General features: G+C 40.2%; 3 protein-coding genes across 4 annotated transcripts; 1 reads left to right on the top strand and 2 right to left on the bottom strand.

Annotated features, from left to right (window-relative positions):
- Nucleotides 1–831: 831 nt before the first annotated feature.
- On the bottom strand, nucleotides 832–10465 carry LOC123972934 (mitochondrial import inner membrane translocase subunit TIM44-like). Its single transcript, XM_046052708.1, has 13 exons — nucleotides 10338–10465; nucleotides 8132–8236; nucleotides 7729–7893; nucleotides 7530–7610; nucleotides 6991–7140; nucleotides 6233–6366; nucleotides 5978–6063; nucleotides 5633–5725; nucleotides 5303–5427; nucleotides 4658–4708; nucleotides 4431–4520; nucleotides 4080–4190; nucleotides 832–3680 (listed from the first exon to the last, which is right to left on the bottom strand). The coding sequence occupies exons 1-13, from the start codon at nucleotides 10365–10367 to the stop codon at nucleotides 3561–3563; spliced, it is 1341 nt and encodes a 446-aa protein (XP_045908664.1). The 5' UTR covers nucleotides 10368–10465; the 3' UTR covers nucleotides 832–3560.
- A 1372-nt stretch (nucleotides 10466–11837) lies between these two features.
- On the top strand, nucleotides 11838–17240 carry LOC123972846 (ras-related protein Rab-11B). The gene is made up of 5 exons (XM_046052556.1): nucleotides 11838–12038; nucleotides 14209–14404; nucleotides 15056–15249; nucleotides 15451–15531; nucleotides 16517–17240. The coding sequence occupies exons 1-5, from the start codon at nucleotides 11999–12001 to the stop codon at nucleotides 16660–16662; spliced, it is 657 nt and encodes a 218-aa protein (XP_045908512.1). The 5' UTR covers nucleotides 11838–11998; the 3' UTR covers nucleotides 16663–17240.
- A 789-nt stretch (nucleotides 17241–18029) lies between these two features.
- Nucleotides 18030–22846, bottom strand: LOC123973022 (E3 ubiquitin-protein ligase MARCHF2-like). Of its 2 annotated transcripts, XM_046052857.1 has the most exons (6): nucleotides 22710–22846; nucleotides 22417–22630; nucleotides 21263–21541; nucleotides 20965–21160; nucleotides 19980–20189; nucleotides 18030–19306 (listed from the first exon to the last, which is right to left on the bottom strand). In XM_046052857.1, exons 3-6 carry the CDS (start codon nucleotides 21445–21447, stop codon nucleotides 19151–19153), a joined length of 747 nt encoding a protein of 248 aa, XP_045908813.1. In that variant the 5' UTR covers nucleotides 21448–21541; nucleotides 22417–22630; nucleotides 22710–22846; the 3' UTR covers nucleotides 18030–19150. The 2 variants fall into 2 exon arrangements, with proteins under 2 accessions (XP_045908813.1, XP_045908811.1); XM_046052855.1 differs by lacking the exon at nucleotides 22710–22846 and having other exon boundaries at nucleotides 22417–22701.
- Between the last annotated feature and the right edge of the window lie 382 nt (nucleotides 22847–23228).

The following is a 23228-nucleotide window of genomic DNA, read 5'->3' as shown; positions in this document are numbered from 1 at the left end:
TTAAATGTTGTTTATTATGCAAACCAAAACAACCACAAAGGTAAATGAAAGTATCAAAATAAGCAATATGAGTTTCATGACCTTTAAATACTGACTAATCTCTGCTTACATAATAGCCTGACATTGCTGCATACACTACACTGAAAGCCTTTTCATAATGTAGGCTAGAGAGCAGCTTGGTGTATACAGTACAGCGTAGTGTGCAACTAAGAACATACTGTAATAGCTAAAGAAGTAGATAAAAGAAAGCACTGCACTGCCTCCGAGGCTTTCTCTACTCCCAGGCTGTTGTGTTGGTGGATCCAACCCCATTCATTGAGATACAATAAGAGTGTTCATTGCTCCGGGGACAAAACATGGACGTTTTCCAGAAGGATGCTCTTACTGTATCCTGTGGTTTTACTGTTAACTTGTGCTACACATTAAAAGAAAATAAACTGTATGTGAAAATGTGCTGGAGAAACCTGATAATGACACTATTAATTGGCAAGGATTAACTTTTATTTTGCTTTAAGAGCTTATGTTTGTTCACACAGAGACAGCAACTCTCAGTAGGTTTCAATCGCAGTCAAGAGAAGTGAGTGGACTTTGGAGGACTGGGTTGGTTAGTAGGGCATCCCTAGTCGTTCATCACAACAGACAGCCGTGGGATGAGGTCCCCTAAATATTGGCTCTGTATGTGAATCTACAGGCATGCATTATTTAAAGCCTGATATATCATCCCTATACTACCAAATCCATCGGTTTATAAACCAGTGTCAATGGCCAGATCCATGGACATCTATCAAAGCATGTCAGTTTTGAAATGAGAAAACAAATTGCACACATACACAACATGCAGAGTTTTAATCTCACTTGTGAGAACAAACACACACAAAGCATACAAAGCTGCTGACTCCGAGAAAGCTTGGACGAAGCAAATCATAACACACTGTTTATTCTGCAGACAGACGTATTACTGGATAAAAACAGAAAAACTCATGAATAGATTTTGTTTGGTCAACTCAAAAATGAAATAATTATGAATATAAAGTTGAAGGATGGAGTATGGAGTTTCTCAAAATCATGGCAAAAAAATCATTTTTCTCAGGCAAATCTTTTCATTGCATAAACTATTGTTAACAATATCTATTTTTTAGACACACTAACAAGTTAGGAAGCAGAGGGCGGACTCTGTTGTCATGTGTAAACCAAACTACTCAAATATAAAGAGCTGTTAGAATTTAAATTTATTTTGATTGAAAATAATCTTAAATGGCTGGAGCATATTTGTGCCCTGACTTAATATAGACTAATACAAGACTAAAACCGTCCCGCTAGTGGCCTCTCAAGGTTGTAACGATCATTACAGCACACAATGTGAAAGTGTTGTATAGAACAAACATAGTGGTGATTTGTCGAGCCTTAGGAGTAGTGGAGCAAGAATAAAGTTTCTCCTTAGGGCGAGGCTAGAAGAAAGGTTATATGGTCATAAATATAAAAGATTTGTCCCCTTAGACATCTGTGCAAACCTTAATTTTTAGTGGTGAAAAACAGTATTTTGTGTGCCAACATGACATTTTGGCTGATAAGAGGCTCTAGAGGAAAGTTCATGAACAAAATAATACTTGAGCACGGTGCGACCATCAGGGGTGGTCATGAATTCGAGTAAGTAACACCATCTCGCTTGCTTTGGCCTTCAGGAGCTCAGTTTCTCTTCAAAACTTGTGAACGCTTTGTGTGAAGGAAAGACAATTGCAGTACAATCATAATGTGTTCAATCTTCGGTGATATGTGAGAAGAGACAGAGTCACAGTATCAATGTCAAAATCAGTCAACACAACAATACAGTAATGTACTTCAAGTTTTCATCCTCATCTCTAACCCTTGTAGAGTCACATACATAAAAGCAAACCAAATATTTTAATACAACAAAAAGCTGAAAAGTCTGCAACATGAGATGGCAAATGATCCTCAAACAATAAAGCTGCCATGATGACATGTTTGAATGTGGTCTCGCCCAAGCTTACAAAGAAGAAGCAGGATTTGACATTTAATATACTTACAAAGCGTTAAGAGACGTAGATACAATACATTTCTACTTATTGAGGATGTACAGAATATACAGGGACCGGGAGCCCAATGCACTGCTGCATTTCAAAACAAACTGCAAATACAAACAAGGATTTTCTCTCCAGTTGTGTGTGATTTGTCAGGTTATAGTGCATCGGGCGTGCTGAGCTACAGTACATATGACAGGATGGACCCCAACTACACAGATCATCACATCCTATAATGTATGGTTTTATCTTCATCTTACTTGTTGTACATGTATTTAAGTTCTATAATTTTTCTGTCGCAAAAGCCAGTAGGAACCAAGCAGAAACCACCACAGCTGAATTTTGAAGCCAGTGCTAGAATTCTTTAATGTGCATTTCTTTTAATGGTCAATGGTAATTTGGCCTAGAAAACTTCAACCAATTTCTCTCTTAAAAGATGTAAGACAGTGTCTCAGTGGTTAATTTCAGCATCTCTTATCTGTGTTTTTAACTGACTAGTGTTGTACTCGATTTAGTATTACACTTCTATAAAGTTTGTCGAATCACAGTTTAAAACGCATGGTTGATTTTGAAGCAGCAGATGTTTAGATATTATGACTTTTATTTTACTTTTAGTATGAGTCAATCTCTAAAAGAATGCAACTCAATGTTAGACCTGTCCTGCCAGGTGGACGCTGATTTCGTTGCGAAGTTCGTACCACAAGTTTTCTGATGAAAGTCTTAAACCCCAATCTGAGGTAACTCTGTTGAAATAATCTGGCATATTTGTATGCAGTTTTCACAGGCTGAGTAGACTCCTTGTAAACTATAAACTGATCTTCAAGTGTAAAATTGTTGAAGTGCCCCTTTAACTTGGGGCATGGGACCTGTTTGCCTTGATTTACAAGGTATCTCATGCTGTACCGCTCAGCTATGTTAGTTGCTGCAACAAGGCTCGAATTTTAATTTACCGTTTACATTATTTGACAATAACAGTGGTGAACATCATACCAAGCTTCAAATGTCCCTCTCGACACCAATGGGTAAAGTCACAGGCGCCATGTCCATTTTTTTTGTGCCACCAGGCCCGGCATGGATGGACTGTGCCACTGGATGAAACAATGAGGGAAATGGCACAGGCTCCTCTTTTATCCAGTTGGTGAAAAAGTTGGTTCCATCAATTCCAAAATGATTGTAAATATTCACACTCCACCTGGAAACCCAAACACTGAGCTAACCAGTGCAAGACACTACACATGTATACTGTTGGATGCACAGTTCTCTATGGAAATATCATATGACGGTGGTTAATCTCTATGTTCATGTATATTTCTGCACCTGAATCCTAGGTAGCGATTGGAAATGTGAGTGTGTGCAAATAGTCTCTGGCATAACACAGGAGCATGGGTGCGCTGCTCTCAGATGTTGATTTGTGTGAGTCAGCACATGCAGGTGTTCCAGGCACATCCTTCAATCTTCTGCCCTTCTTCTCGGTTTGGATGTCCCATAGCCGCCTTTTCCCCTGCGTTCCTCCTCCTCCTCCTAGAGGACCTGCTCAGTGCTAGAGGCGGAGATATCCAGGAGTCTCCAGGCTGCGTTGGGGTTCAGCTCCTCCTGGTCACGACACAACGCCCAAACATACATCATCCTCATCACCTTCCCCTGTCAAGGGAAAAGAGCAGCGGGTCAGTCCTAAAGAGACAGTTTGGAGGCGTCTTCTAGACTTAAGTTCAAATTTCAGAATCAGAACGGTGAACCATAACTCATTAAATGTCATTGTGATGTGATTGTGTGATGCAACTTGCTAGACTAGGCACAATATGTTAATATTCATATGGAATATTTTTCACTGTATTACTGTGAATAAGTTGCATGAAGAACAAGCCAGTCCTAATGCTGAATCAACCCTGTGAAATCCATAGTAATAAAGCCTGAGTGTCAATGGGACACATGTTATAAAGTCCTGATCTAATTTCAGCCAATGGAGTTGTTCACTTCCTTGAAATGACTCTGATTATATCAAGTTCATTATGCTGGTGCAGTAATTAGGGGTTTACTGACCGGATCTCCTTCCACAATGTCTCCTTTGGGGCTGCGGATCACCATGACGACCTGAGCCTGGAAGGTGATGATCAGCACCGGGCCCTGGTCCATCATCTTACCCATTGCTAGCTACAACACAGGGAAAGACAACGAACACACTTGTTAACAAGAGTTTCTGCAGCAGTTTGATTTTGTAAAAGACTTGTAAACAGTTATTAATGTGTGCTTGTGTGCATATATATGAAGCGAATGCTCAGAGAGAAAAGGCTGAATGGTGAGAAGGAAAAGTGAAGAAAAGGTAACAGCAAATATTGCTTAGGTAATCTGTGAACACAGTACAGTATAACACGTGTGTGTGAAAGCACTTACATCTATGTTATCAATGTCAAGGATCTTGGACTGAAAGAGCAGTCCCAGCGCTCTGGCCTGCTGGATGGGGTGAGCCAACTGACTGTACGTCTGAGGACAGGTACAAGAAAACACACATTTGACTTGAAAATGTGATCACAGAAAGTGCTCCACCATGTTCCATCATGTTCCAAGATGTTTAAGGATATAGGGAATTGGTGGCGAAAATGCAGCAGCATTGAACTTACAGCTTCATAGCACCAGTCTTTTAATACATCCAGCTCTCCCCGGATCATAGCCTGCAGAAAGGATGGTAACACTGTGTTACTCATGACTGCTTAAAGGTGTATTTCACAAGTCACCTATAAGTCATCATAATAATAATAATAATAATAATAATAATAATGACTTATGCTTCAGTCAAACCTCTATCAGAGGCAGTTTTAAAAATAGAAAGCAGACAAAATTTTACACTGGCATGGTAAGGTCTAGCCTAAATCACAACAGATTTTCATTTCATTAAACCACATTCAGTGCCATTCTTTTTCATTATTATATGCTTGTAGTGTATATAAAACTGCATCATCATCTCTTGTTCTATAACCATGGAGGACACATTGCTTTGAGTGCTTCCTGCAATCATTAATTTGAATTATGTCTTTAACTGCTCAGCTTGCTTAAAACTTGCTTTTAAAAATCTGACAGCTCCAGTATGACTTCATTGATTCTAACAGGAGAAGTCACACATTTATTTACTGAATCTGATTTAAAAGTTCATATTAATGAAGCACCCCTTCTTATCCTCCTTAGCAGTGTACCTTCAGGTATTGAGCAAAGAGAAGAGTGTGAACGAAGCAGCCAGAGTCATGGACAAGCTGGAGGAGTCTGTTTACCTCCAGTATGTTAGGGATTATGTCTTTCTCACACTGTTTGAGAAAGGAGTCTTTGTCAAAGGTGGGGTCTGCCTTCACGATCTCTGTCAGCACCTCAGACATTTCTGTCTTAGAGAAAAGACCACCTGGAAAACAAATCAACAGCAGAATCAACAAAAGAACTTGGTAATGGCATTCCTTTATATTAGCACCTTCTTCCTTCCACAGTCAATAAGTAATGCTGGGTATACACTGACTTCCCTCTTTCATTGTCTTAAACTCTGTTCTCATTGCCTCCTCATTCTAAAATACGAATCTGCAACACCGATAACAGCTATGGCGGAGCATTACCTAGGAAGTCGGTGACTTTTTCAGTCATAGCTCTGGAAGCTCTGACGAGGGCGTTGTCGCTTTCATCATATTTCATCTTCATCTCAAAGAACCCTGTAGGAGATAAGATGAAAAGAAAAGAATGTGTTTTTCAGTCATAATGGAGGATAAAACTTGCACCAGTGAGGCCACATGGGGCTTTGTCAAGTTAATCACTTGTTACCTGAACAGGTGGTTTATTATGTAATCTACCCTAAAGAATCTGGTGAAACCTGCTGACTTTAAAAGAAATTACACACTTGCATACTGTAGGTGATCTATTATATAACACTAATTACCCGGTCTCTGATCACAGGATTTTCTTACTGTTAAAAACTACGTTATTGTCCTTGAAGTCCTTCCACTGCTGGAACCACTTTGAATCCTTGTGGAGAACGACACCCATGGCCTCTCTGCATCACAAAACACGAGGAAATCACTTCCATCATCACAGGTCTTTACAACAAGTGCGGTTATGGATTAAATAGGGAACATACACCGTCCAAGTGAAGATATATCCTTACAGAATAGGGGGGAAGAGGGGAGGGGGTGGGGCAAGTTGGAGTTCCAAAAGTTACTCACTCGTCCGCCTCGAACACTCTGGAGTCGCTGTCTGCTCCTTTGGAGGAGCAATCGCTTCTCTTCCTCAGCTGAGAGGGCGCTCTGTAAGGGCCGGCATCACCAACATCTATCTCCTTCTTCATGGTCTCCACACCCTACAGGGATGACACACAGTTTTATTATAACTGGGGTATTACAGTACATGTATTTACCAATCAGCGCAGGACTTTTGGTTCAGTACACCTCCTGAACTGAATCACAGAGTCCAGGTGTTAAATTTGAAAGTAAGTTTCATCTGAATGCTTCGGTTGTGTGACTAAACTAATGTTTGACCATGCTAATCTGGCTCTAGAAATCCAAAACTAGAAGACCCTCTGATATCCACTGCTTGAGATCACTGTGGTTTCTCAGTTAATTATATTTCTCTGGAAACAGCTATATTCCCAAGTAGAGAACACTCAAAAATATTTAAGTGAAGGAGCATGACTCCTCCTATTATGTTACCTTCACATGAACATACTGACCTATGTTTGAGTGACTTATTTTGTACAGCACAAATTAAGGCTCATGAACCACCTCTTACTGTTAAGATTTTTCCCCACTGTATCACAAAATGATAAATCATGAGTCAAAATCACAGCAAGTATCAAACCATGAATTTTAGTAGGGAGCTGGGTGATAACAACAATGTAAAAATGAAGATGATGCTCCCACAGTGATGCTGTCATTTTGAGGGAGAAACCTTAGATACTTGTGACTATTATGTTCTCTCTTCTGACCTGTGAGATAGCCTTGAAAGCACCAGTTCTGCCCAGTTTTTCTCCTCCTTTGGAGACAGACTCTGCTGAGTGCATGGCTGTCCTGGCTGCCTCCTCCACACCTTCCTTGATCTTCTTCCCGATGTCAGTACGACTCACCTCCTCAAGACCCTAACACCATTACATGCACACACAAACAAACACAAAGACAGGTGCAATTAGTCAGCCAATATAGTTAAATATACAGTATTTCACTTTTCCAGAAACCAAGACAACTTAACTTTATTTTCCATTTAAGGCCTTATTTTAAAAAAAAATACATTTTACAAAACATGTGTAACTGAGATTTAGGGAAAACCCGTAGCAGCTAATTAGACAAAATTTACAAACTGGAACTATTCATCACAGATATGATAACTCCAGTTTGAGAGGGTTTTATATGTATCAGTTTTTAGAAAGTTCAGACATCAAGATTGAACGGTTTTAATGAGGCCAACATGAACCCATGATGAAGAAGTGAGTGTTTTCTTGGTAAAACTGAGGAAGTGCTGATCCCGTACCTCCTTGACGGTGTCTGAGAGGGAGCCAAATGTCTTCTTAAACAACTCTGAAGTCTTCACTGTCTCAGCCTCTATAGATTTCTAATGCAGGAAATAAAAAAATCCTGGTTGATGCAGATAAATTACATTTTTACACAAACAAATGACTCTGACTGTCTATATAAACCCATGGAAGCTCCAAACCAAATAATGTCCTTACATATTTCCTTCGGGCTTGTTGAAGAGCATCAGACTCCTCAAGCCTCTTGGCCTCTTCTCTGAACTTCTTTATGTTGTCTTTCATTTCCTGATTCTTACTGAACTCCTGACGCAGGCCCTCCACAAACTCTCCCAGGAAACCTTTACGTCCTGAAGAATATCGCACCTTATAAGTCAAACAGAAAGTGGGACTTTAGTTGGACAGACAGACCATTCACATATTTCCACTGGGAAGTCCTTCTTTATCTGTCCGTGAAATTGAAAGAAGGAGTCCCTTGCTGCCAGATCAGTAAAAACATTTATCAACTTTTTATCTTAAACAAATTCTTACTGATCATTTTCCTTAATGTAATCGACAATGAGAATGTGTCATTTTAAGATGAATAGGAGTTGTCACTGTATACCTGCACAGCTGTAGCTGGGCTCCACTGTAACCCGTAAACATCTCCTCTCCACACCGAGGAGACCAGAGGCCGGGAGCAGAGGGCCAGGGCACGTCTGCCAACCAGCTGCAATTATAGAGAAAGTCACTATCAGTAATCGACAATATGTATGAATGACAAGTGGTTAATGGGATACTAATGAGCCATGCCCCCACAATAATGAGCAAGGATATAAAACAGGAAAGAGGAGTCATTCTTTTGTGATGCTGCTCGTAAGAACCCAATTTACTACTTGTTTTGGTCATTTGCAGGGCGGTAATTAGCAGCTAGGTGTCTTGGCTAAAACTGGGTTATATTTAACAGGTTAGTTATGTTAGACAACATCACCAGGTTACCTGTAACAGTAAACATAACTGCATCACCATAGTACCTCCAACTGGAGGGATGACAACCATTATTTCAAAAGATATTCCCTCATTTGGTGTTTTGATGATGGTGGTTAAGAGCACTGTCTAACACGCTGGTTGAAAATCACCTACAAACGTTTAACTGAGTTGAGATCAATCCATTCAGTGATTCCTCATGCCCTGTGGATGGGGGCATTTTCATCCAGTGATCCTTCCCTCTAAGGACACAAGCGGACCAAAACAATGGCAGACACATGCGACCCACAGTACAACAGAGCCACTGGAGCCCTCACTGTAGGGGACAAGCATTGAGATCACTGAACAGTCTTTTGTTACTGAAGCTCCACTCATCTGTGCCCTTTGAAAGTCATTTAGATGTTTTCATCTTGCAATCTTGATCCAAAACCCAGCGTTTAATTATTTCTTGCAGTACATCTGTTTGTTTTTGTTATGCTTCTCAGTTCATATATTCAGGTTTCTCCTTTAATTTGTCACCTTCCTGTATCTCCATGGGTAGTAGATTTAATTATGGGTGGTAACATTTCTGTGACTGTAATCCTGTGTGTGTTGCTGTAACACTAAATTCTGTGACCCCAAATATGAATTTTACCTGTATTGTGACTGCTCATGTTTTTTGTGTCAAGTATGTTTTATTAAAGGAGGGTTTGAAGATGAGGATGCATTCTATATTTCTATATACAAGGCAAGAGAATGCAACAGATAATATCAAACATAACCACCATAAACACAATCTGTACCAGAGAAAGCTGTTATCACACCATAGGATAGTTGCCACTGTGCTCTTTTGAAAACAGATATGGAATCTGAAGTTATGATTAAGGCAGGATCATGTTCAATATGGATATTGAGAATATCAGGGAATTGTTTTATTGTTTTTTTCCCAATACCTCTTAATCCAGGGACATTTCTTGCATTAATCACACTGCGAGGAGATTCCTGATTACATCTTGTGAAACTCTGATTTTGAATAGTGGAATCTGAAAGTGAATGAGACACTGCAAATGTTTTTAACACACTATTTTGATGAGTGTGTTACCTGAAATGGTGACGCCATAGTATCACAAGGGAGTTAAATATTTTGATAGCAGTGACAACAAAATAGCATCTGTCTGTAACGCACTAAACCTAACCTGATCAACCAACCCAACCCTTTGGTCTTTCCCAGATAGTTGATCCTCTAGTGTCACATAATCTGAAGGGTTTACGTGAACCAAAATCAAACAAATCAAAATTTCAGCCCAGAGCACTATGTGTCGTAACAGCTGTCCAGATAAAGTATGTGATTGACTAGGAGGAAACCGTTTGCACTGACAAGATAACAGAAATGCTTCGTCAGGTCAAAGAATCTGATTGGTCACAGAATTCTGTGTAACACCGGTATTAATAAAGAAGACAAGAAATTATACCACCGTTTTTAAACCTGTAGTGTTTTACCAGCGGAAACGATGCGTCAGTACTTCGCTACATGTTTGGAGTCTAAAGGCGTTACTTTTTAACCAGATGGTACCGGTTTTAAGCCCGACATCTTTCAACCTACAAGCCTAAAACAAAATGTTAATTCCAGACGTTGATAGGTAAAACAAGAACATTGAGAACCCTGCGGAACCCTCATCTGATGCAACAAGGCCTTCTAACGCACATCTTGAGCTGCTGCTGCATAAAAAAACACCCTATAAAATCCACTTCACATGACCATACACGAAAAGACTAATTACAATGCCGCGTGCGCCTATTCCCTTCACCAACTTATCTGCAGGAGACTTGAGAGCTACAATGAAGGACATGAATGATTGTCTAACCTCGTAGCACCGACACACGGAGGCTGCCATCTTGATCTTGAAATGCGCGGAGCAGCACGTGGATCCTTGGTACAGCAGCTGACCTTCCGCTCAACCAATAGGCGCAGAGCTGGGGGGCGGGGGGCGGGGGGCGGGGCCAGCTGTCAGCACGACTTGAAAGTGGAAATCTACCCTTTTTATATACAGTCTATGAATCTACCTTATAAACCTTATAAATTGTGCTTTTATAATAATACTGTACAATGTCATCAGCAAACTCAACTGTCTCCCTCAACAAGAAATCAGCGCAGTTAAGACTTAAATTTGTGCTATCACTAGTTGACAGTTTAATTTTGCTTTAATTTGAATAATAACACTTAATAATAATTTTATTATTAACAATAATTATAAATTAGACCCAATATATCAGAATAAATCCCCATTGGTACTCCCTGTTACATGTCCTTATTCTCTTTATTCTAGACTTGCTCCAGAGTTGGATTTCAAACACTGTCACTACTATGATTACGAATTATCTTAAAATATGACATGTGTTATTGTCTATTTTAGTTTGTATTTTGAAAAAAAGTCTTATTTTATTAAGATACTGTGTAATTTTTATTATTATTATATTAGATATGTCTGCCCTGTCTGTGAGGAAATATGGCCTATATACCTTATAATAAATAATACTATGGAGCATTTGTTCATATAGCCTACACAGTCAGACTCTCATCCAAAATCCAACTACAGTAAGTCTATGTATGTAGTCATTAGATGGGCCTACTACATAAACTTTTGAAACAAAAAAGTGTCCTGTTTCTTTTTTTTTTAAATATCGTTTTATGGTTATCTTTATAGGCTAATACAAAATTTATGACATTGCAAGCACATGGGCAGGCTCGGAGATGCCATTTAACATATCAAATATATATATATATATATATATATATATATATATATATATATATGTATGTATACAAACAAACAGAATAAACGTACATTCATGCCAATAAAGCTAATTTGAATTTGCACAAAATCAGTACACTTCTTAGGACTTGCTGGCTATAATATAAACAAGTCCAGGCATTCATATTTGTTTTTATAATGAGACCATCCCTCATAATTTTCAACTTGCTCTGTGATTTGAGTATTGCTTATAATTTCTTTCCAGTCTTGTAGTCAGTCTCTATAGTGCAAAATATAGGCCTATCCACCAGAGCATTTGTCTATTGTTTACCTCTTAAACATGGTTTATCAAAACACGATTCACTGGCTGATAAAACGGAGGTAACACCGTTGTATCTGAAATACCAATTTTATTATTTTACACACACGACAATTACGTTGACATCCTTTGTGGTCTGACCCTGTTTCTCTTTTCATTCAGAAGTAAATGACTGTGTACGTCTTGACTGTGGGTTCCATCTGAGCGCTGTCTGCTGGCATGCCAATAAAGATCGCCCCCCTGAGGAAGGTATTTGAAGTGCAGGGACTCCTCCCCTCCCTCTGCAGAGTTGGGAGCTCTCTCCTTCTGCGGCCAGCTCGCCTTGACAGCCAAAACTGGCGCAGAGTCTCAGCACAAACCTTTACCATATTTTTCTGGCATATAACGACTGTTCATACCCATACTTTTCACACATCCTCTTCCGGAGACAAGCGTTGGAGCGGCCTCGTCTAGAATGGGGAACCGAGACGATGAATACGATTTCTTGTTCAAAGGTAAAAAAAAAAAAAAAAAAGAAAAAAAGATGACTGCATTCCCCCTTTACACAGGCTTTCAGCGACGAAGCTGTGCTTTATACATGCCTGTAAATGTCTTATTGTGTATTTTTAGCTGACCAGATATCTGAATCTTTTAAGGAAGCATATGTTTTCTGCCAGGATGATAATCGGTTGGTGTTATTGCAACATAACGCTGTCATTGTAACATTACAGCGCCTGCAGCTATATTTATAGGTATAGGATGCAACACCCTATCCGCTTCTCAGCCATTGTATTAAACTTTCATCAACTCATAGAGCAGGTTTGGTGGTTTGAGTGGGTCGTTTCCTCATTTAGGCTACTGAATGGTATATGATGATTTTCTACTCATTCCAACTCGTGAGGTTGATTAAAGGCCTCTACCTCTCCTGATCAATAAGCTTCATCTTCAAATGAGGACAGTTACTCAGCCGGCTCTCTCTGAAAATGCTGCAACTCATAACTTTGTGTGTTAGCGTTCTTATGGCAATCAATAGGCCTGATCAATTGTCACCGAGATGGAAGCAGAGCCAGACTCAGGTCTGTTTATCTTTAGTGCTCAGTTGGATCCAGAATGCCTTCCTTTGATCGTGCTATCAGCTCCTGTGGGCACATTAACATCCTGGGCCTGAGGAAGCCAAAGGGCCATTTAGATGTAACAAAGTATCCTCTGTGGGATGAATAGGGCATCTGCCGGAGGCGAGCGCTCTTTCTCCTTCTCTCCCTCCCTCTCTGTCTCTCTCTCTCTGCCCGAGCCATCGTCTGTGTACCCGGCCGAAACAGGAAGGGCAAGGCGGCCTGAAACTGTCGATTCAGGTTTTGATGAAGCCTGTTATCAGCTTCCTGCAGCCCGATGTCGACGGGGACAAAGTTCGGCTCTATTTCCTTTTGTCGAGGGAGACAGAAAATTAAAAAAAGGCTCCACCTCTGCTGCTGCGAGCAGCTGGCCACCTCGGCCCGGTCCATGAGCCTTAATCAATCACTTTCCTCTGATGTCTCACAGCCTAAAGACAAGAAGGCCTGTTATTTAATCAATCCACACACACACACACACACACAGTGACTCTGTAGTTAACTTGTGGTTCATTCAGACGTTTTCAAAATAAAAGGTCTCACCTCTATATAGTTATTTCTGTAGATGGCTCTTGTGATAGAAAGAAAGTTTTAAATGATTGTTGCTAAACCCTGCACTTCAAATTTAAACCTACCTCTCAGGGACATGTCAGCAGGTCATTTAATGAATATCACCACCCTCGGGGTGTTTTGGCCGGACTGAACTCTTGATTTGAAAGGTCAAGCGTATGCAGTCTATTAAAGATGCAGAGTGAAAAGCAAACCCCTCATTTATTCACTTGGGGGTATTCTGCTCAGTGAAAAAATGGCTCGCAAAATCCTTCCCCTGTGCTCCATTAGTTAGCTGTTGTGGTTCTGCAGAGAACCATCGCCGACTAAAGCACCTCTTTATTTATTGGATAATCCCTCATGCACTTCAAGGCTTTAATTCTTGTTGGAATTATTAGATGGGTGGGTGATGGGATAAATCAAGCAACCTCTTCATGGTGGTTGGCTACTAACGGTGACACCAAAAACAGGCTGTGCATTTGGTTATTATCAGTGAGGAGCGCTCAGGCACAGCCTAAGAGTAAGATGGACACTATCACATTACAGTTTATTGTAGCGTAGTGTTCAATACAGTACACACGAATTATCAAACAATTTGTCGTACCTTTTGCTCTGGATATTGATATTCTATTGTCACCTTGTCCATTTTTGGTAGGCCTATATTGTAAAGCCATGCAACTGTGTTTGTAAAATTATAAATTTCATTAAGAGTTGTAATAAAAATGGTAAAAAGCAGATTCTCAAGCACTATTGAGTTGCAACACTAAAGTCGTGTATTGACTCAAACCTTGTACATATTTATTACACTCCTATTTTACAGTACTTCCCATAAATCACACATAAACATGAAGCCCCTGGGTTTTATCGAAGTCAACGTTTAGAGGCACTGCTTTATGCAATATCAACATTTCTCGACTCTATTAATATTCAGCCCGTCCCCAACCTCGCGCACCACACGTAGTGCAAACACGCTTGTCTCATCTTTTCCTTCCTTCCCTCCCTTTCTCACCCCTCTTTCCCTCCACAGTTGTCTTAATTGGGGACTCGGGCGTGGGGAAGAGCAACCTTCTCTCTCGATTCACACGAAATGAGTTCAACCTAGAGAGTAAGAGTACCATTGGGGTGGAGTTCGCCACGCGCAGCATTCAGGTGGACGGCAAGACGATAAAGGCTCAGATCTGGGATACAGCAGGACAGGAGCGCTACAGAGCCATCACCTCGGCGTGAGTCCATTTCGTCCCGCCTGTCATCTGAAACCCCTCAGTGTGGGGAAATGCATCAGCTGTGCAGTCACAATTGACACTTTATCTTTCAGACTACATCACTTAAAATGAGATGGAGGTTTGGATAGGTTGTGCAACTTTTAGTTAGAGGTGGATGGCACTTTGGTTAGTAGGAGTACTGCTCAATTAGAGGAGATATCTTCTTGAGTTACACACAGAAACCCAGGCATCTGATAAATGTCAGTGTAAAATCAGAGTATCTGCAGGCTTCAGAAAGCAAACTTTTACTTTGACCTTTATATCTGAAATATAGAATTGTACAATATGAGTCCAGTTCAAGTGAACATTCTATAACAGCTGAAAAATATACATTGGCTGAATGACACACTGGGTACATAGTTGTTAACATGATAATATGACATCCATCAATGTTTAGTTAAGTAAACAGAATGCAGATTAAACAAGCTACTGTATATTCTGAACTAGTCAGTGTAGGAGCAACAGAAATATATTTGTTATGGATTTGCTAGGAATATTTTTAAGACTAAACCACAAACAAAGACATTTTTTAAGGACCTGCTGACACCCTGATGCTTCCCCTCATATCTAGTGAAATGTGTTGTTACCTTTCTGTCTTTGTTCCTGTAACAGATACTACAGAGGAGCGGTCGGGGCGCTCTTAGTGTATGACATAGCCAAACACCTGACCTACGAGAATGTGGAGCGCTGGCTGAAGGAGCTGAGGGACCACGCCGACAACAACATTGTCATCATGCTGGTTGGCAACAAGAGTGACCTGCGCCACCTCAGGGCCGTGCCCACAGATGAGGCTCGGGCCTTTGCAGGTACTGAAACTCACAAAAAGGCTAAATATTGGAGTATAGGGAGGGATTTTGAAACTTTTTTATTTTGTCTATTATGTTTATTGTTTAACCTGAACTGTGTTGTGGCAAGAAATGAATGTGGGAAAAAACAAAACATATCTTGTTTTCCTCTTTCCGTTTGTGATATTAACATTAATTTCTGCTTTCTTTCTTACGCTTCAGAGAAGAACAATCTGTCATTCATAGAAACTTCAGCCTTGGACTCAACAAACGTTGAAGAAGCCTTCAAGAATATCCTCACAGGTAAGGAGGTGAACAGAGGTCAGAGCGACACTGTTAATATAGTTGAATAATTAGACATTAAAGCACCTTTAGAATGTTGACTTATCTTTTCATACTGCTGTAATGATTAATCAATTCGATTAGTTGTCAACAAATAAATGAATTGGCAACTATTTTGATAACCGTTTAATCAGTTTGTTAATTTTTTAAGATAAAGTTATCATTCTCTGATTCCAGCTTCTTAAGTGTAAATATTTTCTGTTTTTTTACCTCTAGGACAGTAAACTGATTATCTTTGGGTTGTGGACAAAACAAAACTTGATCTTGGGTTTTGGGAAACACTGATCGACATTTTATGGAAAAACAACTAATTGATTAATCGAGAAAATGATCGACAGATTAATCAATGATGAAAGTACTCATAAGTTGCAGTCCTGTCAATCATTCCCAAATCATGGTCTAATAACAGACCATTACTATGTAATTCTAATCTGAATCGGTGTTGCTTATAAGACTTTACTATTCAAGCTTTAAGACGTGTGCAGGCACTAAATCTTTGTGTCAAATAAGATCTGTTTTGAATTAGTGGCTGACATTAACACAGTGAGAAAAAAAGGTAATTTCTGACAGTGAAAGTCTTGAACTTTGCTTGTGTAACTTCCTCTTACATTGGGAAGTTCGTTTTATTTGCCTTTTGATCTGTCTTGTGTAAAATTGTAACTCAAGTATCAACAGTATCTTAATTTTAAAGTATCTCAGCCCTGTTTTCACCTTTGGCACTCGGTATCATTTTGGGGTTTTCTCTAACATCTTTGTACTGGTGTGCCAAATAAGGGCGATGAATAGCTGCGACTCCCACATCAACCAGGTTGTTTCACTGTTACAGGTACCTGAGGTGGTTAGAAAGGTTATCCTGTAAGGTAATCTTTGCCAGTCCACCCAAAAGGAGCAAAGTATTGAGGGGCAAAATGGCTGATCTGTTTCCATTCCATCTTTTCAAAAACAGAAATCTACCGCATCGTCTCGCAGAAACAGATTGCTGAGCGGTCTGCCCACGACGAGTCCCCAGGAAACAATGTGGTGGACATCAGCGTGCCACCCACCACGGACGGCCAGAGGGGGAGCAAACTGCAGTGCTGTCAGAACCTGTAACCCATGGCAACTGTCCCTCCTCACCTGGGTCGATTATTAATTGAAATCCACAGTGTTGGTATGCTTCCACCCGCCTGGGGTGCAATATTGTCTGAATCTGCACTTTTTAGATCAGTGGAGTCAGTTCCGTTATGCCACAAACGATCAATCCCAGTAAGAGGTGTTGAGGAATTGATTTCAAATTATAATCTGACCTAGGTACAATCTGCTACATCCTGCATCCCGCAAAAAACAGGACTGATGGTACCACGTACTGTAAGTACCTACCACAGTTACCCATAGTGTAGCAGAATAGTTTTGCCTGAGACCTTGTAAGCGTAGACATCCCCCTGGTAGGCGGCTGTTGCCACATGTTGGGAGGACTGGGTTTGAATCCTGCCTGTTCCAGTCGTACCTGCAGTCCTGTTTTTGGCTCTCCTCCCCCTCGTTCAGTCTTCATCTCAAAAGTGGTTGTGACGCTGCTGATGCTTATTTCATTTTTGTGTAAAATATATTCTTTTTTTGTTTGTTTTGATTTTGATAGCCTGTCTGCTCACATACATTATATTAATGCCATGAAATTAAATTTTACAATATTATATTCTGTGTCCCCCCTTTTTTTTTTGCGGCACATACACACTGTACGCCAACTGATGTTTTTCTTTTATGTCTTACATGATCAGATTGTGGATGCATCAATGCATTAGCAGCATTTTAATATTGTTTCAGGTCATGGGGGAGCTAGTTTTACCTACTTTATTTGAACTTTTTTTGTGGAATACTGGATCATTATATCGCTTAGGATATCAAATAGTTAATTTAATGAAACCATCTGAGAAGCTTAGAGGGGAAACCATTCTCTGGTGGAGCTGGTAACAGCTCATCTTAAACTTGATATGGGGCCCCTACCAGCTACTGCTTTTGTAATTTACTGCCAGCCAAAACGAATCCAGCAATGTCTGTATGCATTACCAATGTCTTGTGTTTTATAAACATATCACATTTTTAGGTCAAACTTCAATCTGAAAAGCAACTGTTAACTACTGTTGTAAAATAAGTGTAGCCAGGTTTCCCTCTGACATGTAGTGGAGCAGGAGCATAAAACAATACTCAAATGAAAAGTACCTGAAATTGTATTTAAGTACAGTACTTGCCTAAATGTCATATTAATAGTATACACTGTGAATGTCCTACAGATATTGAAATGTTAAAGGTCTCCCAGTACAAATGTATGAAATGGGAAAATAATTCAAACTATTTAGACAAGACCATGATATCTCAGGACATGACCCCCCACAGTGATAGATCTTTATATTTCCAAAGACTACATAAAGGTGACTAGAAGCTGAAATACCTAAAACCACCAGACAAGTCACACTTCGCACTGATTTAGTCCAAGAGTCCCTCATTTTTTATTGCACAATAACCCAACTTTCCCAGGGGATGCAGCAGGAAGACTACAATAGCACAAAATACTTTGTTTAGCATTATGCTGCATACATTGATTGACATCTCAGAACACATTTCTCTTTTGCACCTTTATTTTTTGTACCAGCCTGCTCTGATACATCTGTGTTTTATATATGACAAAAAGTCTGTAACTCACTATTCAGAACACTGTATCTCTTCTATTTAAAATTGCATCTCTTGTGATGTAGGACGTAACTACTGGTCATTGCTAGGCAGCTCAATTAATGAATGCATTTACAAGTGGAGCAGGGCTAATGCACTTAGACAAATAGAGAGACGTCATCCAATTGTAAACACTTTTCCACACGATCAATACTATTTCCTTATACATTACTGCACTGCCGTTTAACGACTGCAGTTAGTGTTATCCCATATACTACAATCTTCACTAACCCCGTAACATGTGTGATAAATACGTGATACCTTAGCTGTTGTCTGTGCAGGACCATTATCAATGACAAAGCTTTATCAGGAAACTTTAAAAGGGTTCCGATTATAGACAAGAACATCGGTATGAGCGACAGACTTTGTCAATCATGTTTTTAGGTTATCATCCTCTGCCGGGCTATTGGCTGCCCATTGTTCAAATATGGCTAAATACATTGTGAAGGGGCATGGGGGAATTATAGGTAGTGAATATGTTTCATATTATACTGTAGTAGCATGCTGAATCTGTTATATCCTGCTACATTAGCCTGTGTCTTAGTATTTCATAAGTTTATGTCACGAACATACAGTCGGGCTGGTTAGTCCATTGTCCATGTGTTCAGTCATACACATCCCAGCACTCGCTGTCCTGCGAAAACTCTGTGTTTCAACATCAACCGTGACTCCGGAATGAGTTCCCAAAACCACTTTTGTGGTCCGTCGATACTGTAGTAGTTTACATCAAGTGCTTCAACAAAAGAAAACAGAAGGAGAAAGCAGCTCCCCCCCTCTTAGAATGGTCCGTATGAAGTGCAAAAATTCATTAATATGATTAATTTTGTTTTTAGAGAGTGTTTCAGAGGGCCTTTTGTTTTTTTTTTTAATTCTGCACTCATACGATGGTCTCATCAGTCATTTTCTTGGTCGACTTGGTCGGCACAGAACGTTGGGTGGTGTGCGCCCCTTTCATGTCGGGCATGAGCAGGCGCACTTTCTGATTGGTCCTCCTCCACTCCGAGTACAACTGACAGTGATACCGAAATGACACCTGAGATTGAATGGAAGGAGAGTGGGAGGGGGAGATACAGGAGGTGACAGCGGAGGAGAAGACAGACATCAATATAACTGACATCGAGATACTTGAGACAGAGTAGTTCGGATACAGGACAGGAACAATATGCTGACTGAAGCTGCAACTGCTGCACGACACGACGCTCACAAGCTGTGAGCCAAAGGGTTAATCCTTATTTGTCATTTATGATGATTCTTTTGTGGAAGATTAAAGGATTAGGTTTCTGAAGAAGGTTTCAGATGTACAATATATCCTATATTTTAAATAATATGATCCAGTTAAGGAAAAGAAGCTTATTCTTAAGAGTAAAAGACAGCTTATTCTTACCATTCTCAGTGAGTTATGCATGTATGAACTATCTGGTTAGTTTTTAAACAAATGATCTGTGCCAGAGATTAAGAAGTTACATATGCCCTCAATCCACCCTTTGACTTTCTTCAAGTGCTATTCAACAGTGACATAATTTTAACAACAATCAACAGCAGAACATAAATCTGTGGGTTTGGTTTTCTTTGTATTGTGTCTGTGCCAGTTTACACTTGTTTTCCAAATCTAAGTGGGAAACCAACATGTGGGTGTGAAGATGCCAGAGAGATAAACATGTTTCCTCATAATTACAGGAGAATATCTTCAGTAATACATTAGTTACCAGTGTCCAGAGGATGTAGATGGTGAAGAGCGCGATGGTGAGGGCAATGAGGCCAACAGCCTCAAGTCTGCTCTTCAGTTGCAGGTGGTCTTGGGCTCCCCTCAGGCACAGCCAGCCGGAGATGGCTGCCAGGGGTGTGATGAGAAGGAAGCAGGCCATGTCGCATAACAGCGTGCGCTTCTCACTGCGAGGGCCTGGGTCCTTCAGCCACTGAGCAAGGGCAAAATGAAGAGGTCGTTGGTCCAACTGAAAATCAGCTTTCCACAGTATCACCCTAACCATTGTTTATTTGTGTGACGCATCTTAGAACAGATTCGTTTTAACAAAGGGAACTCACAAAACTACTTCTTGAAAGCGTGGAAACTATTTTTGATATTGGTTGACGAGACTTAAATGTCTGCTTTGTATGTTTGCTGCTATGGTATGCCCTTAATCTAAGCAAACATTGATTTTGTACTCTTGATACTCTCATAGCCCTCCATCTGTTTTTTTTTTATTGTTATGAGGAAATGGGAAAATAAAGTAATTTTTAAAAAGTCAAGGGCAACTGGACTTGGTTGAAGATACTAGAAGACGTTTCGTCTCTCATCCAAAGGACTTCTTCAGTTCTGAAGAACCTTCTTTGGATAACTATGACCTGGATGATTGAAAATCTTCACAGACATAATTTAAAAAAAGAGATTTTAAAAAGGGGTGAGTTTCCTCAATAACTAATATGAATGCACAGATGCTACTGAAAACTAGTCCTATGAATAGAGAGCTCTAATTACAAGGTCAGGCAATCATCTCATATCCTGAGGATGCTACTTGTTGGAACACACACTGCAGGTCTTAAAATGAATCTCACAGACACTTACAAAAAATATTTCAAATACCAGTACAAGGCGAAAGTCTTCCTTACTCTAGACAAATAAGTCTTGCTCATTTCCACCTCTTTTTGTACCTACAATAAAAGCGTTTATCCTTGCAGTAAAAACCCTCTAACCTGAGTGAGTGGTTGTGGTCGTCTTTCAATAGTGAATTCTGTGTGACAGAGTTCACAGTAGCTGGTGTTGGAGGAGGACAGCCACTTCTCCAAGCAGCTCTTATGCACTTTACCCAGGGTGCCAGTGCAGTCACAGGGTGAGAGCAGCGTCTCCCCTCCAGCTCCCTCATGACAAATCCGACACATGCCCACATCACTGAGAAGCAAAGCAGAGAAAACAACAATGTGATGATCAACCAAAGTACAGTGTAATTACAGCATATTCATTAGGGCCTAAGTGATTTCCTCCCCCTTTTACCTCTGCAAGCTCACTGCTTTGACAACAGTGGAGAGTGGGCGGCCATCTTTAGCCGTAACCTTGGCAATGTATTGGGCCTGGGCGGTAGAATCAGACTCCTCCGAATCCTTGGAGGCATCAGATTCGGCGTTCCCGGAGTAATCACAAAGGGAGCCGGGGAGGTGGCAGCACCCTGACGAAGACATGGCTTAGCTGAGGGTGATGGCAACGAAGATGATGGTGGAGGCGACTCTGGTCTGATCAAAACCCAATATCCTACACCTCTCCTCCTTTTTCCACCTACAGAGCAAATGCATGATGGATTATGAACAGGTGACAAAGTATGGGTGATTTCAAATAGAAGTACAGCATCATGTTATTCTTACAAGCCTCTCAAGATCTCAAGATTCTTTACAGGGCTCAGTGATGCCATGTGGATGCAGGAGACATCCCACTGACAAAATTAGGACCAGCTAAATTTCTCAAAAGCTGGGCACATAAATACTCACATATTTACCAAAATCATCATCATCATAACAAAGGCAGGTTGTGAGGCCAAGTTATGCTCAAGCCCCACGGAAAACTAAAATAAAGATTGTTAAAAATGCCAAATATGTCCTGATACAGGGAAATGTGTTTTTAGGAACAAACCGTGTACCCATTCCATTATCTACTGATACCACTATATTCTTGATTCCTTTAAGAAAATAAAATTATAATATTACATAACTGTGGCAATATATTTGTGTATTTAAAGGCCTGGACGATTAAGCAAAATAAATCAAACTGGGTTCACGTCATTGCGATTTACGCCTTTCTTTAAAGAAAAACATCGGGCATCTTAACACTGTTGTCAATAACATTATATTAACTAGACTCCAAGAAAAAAAACCTCGAACTGTGAGTGCATGAGCATTTTCTATTTATTTTTAATGAGTAGCTAACATTTGAAATTTCACAGCTAGCTGATTTTTCTCCGAGGTGTACATGATTGATACTGTTATCGTTAATGTAACGTTACAACCGCCGCCAGAAAAGGCATAATTGATCTCAGTACAAGAAAACAGTGTAAAGTAGTTGAACAGATGTCAAACAACAAGCTGATATGTGATGTTGTTATACAGAAACGCTGGTAAACAAGGTGAAATACAAGACCTTAGCGTAAATTTACTCACCCGACGGCCTCCCTTTTCTCGCTTGGCCTTGGCCTTGGCCCTGCGTTAACCAGACACAGGCTAGTTGAGCTAACTGGACAACCCTAGCTACAAACTATGACATTGACATCTAACCAAAAGCTGTTGATATGAAGGGATACAAAAGACGGCCACATGCGCTGCATCCCCTCCATGTCGTGTAGTGTATCTCCTTAGGGTGGTTTTGTCTGAAAAACTGAAAAGAAACGGCTGTTTCTGTCAGGATTACCAGACACGGCTAACGTGGCTAACAGACTAGCAACGGGCAAACCTACCTCAGCATCCCTCAGCTGTGCACTGGTCATGTGACACAATGATGCCTTCACAGTCATTAGTGATCGTGTAATAACGGACACTTCACACACCCATCAGTGGCAAATAGGACTTGTTCACTTGTAAGAAGCACTTGTATATTTCTATTGCCAAATGTGCTGGTAACGAGGTCAGAAAACATGGAACGAACGAAAAAACGAACGAAAGTCCATCCATCCATCCGTTGTCACGGATTTACATTTACTCATTTGGCAGACACTTTTATCCAAAGCGACTTACATTTGAGGAACAACATATAAGCATCAACAGAGCATCAAATACAGATCTACAACTGACAGTACATACTAATAAGAGCAGCAATAAATACTAGTAAGAGCTCATAGTACATATCACATCAATGGGGTAAACACCTAGGGAAGGAAGTAAGCTTAAAAAAAGTGCAATTAATACAAGATAATTGTAAGGGGATAGAAGAAGAAGAGCACAGGAAGTGCATGTTAGAGATTAGGAGTTAGAGGTGT

Source organism: Micropterus dolomieu, linkage group LG06, assembly GCF_021292245.1.
Source record: "Micropterus dolomieu isolate WLL.071019.BEF.003 ecotype Adirondacks linkage group LG06, ASM2129224v1, whole genome shotgun sequence".
Taxonomy (NCBI): domain Eukaryota; kingdom Metazoa; phylum Chordata; class Actinopteri; order Centrarchiformes; family Centrarchidae; genus Micropterus; species Micropterus dolomieu.
Note: the sequence above shows the minus strand (reverse complement) of the source record. Positions and strands in the feature narration are given on the sequence as shown.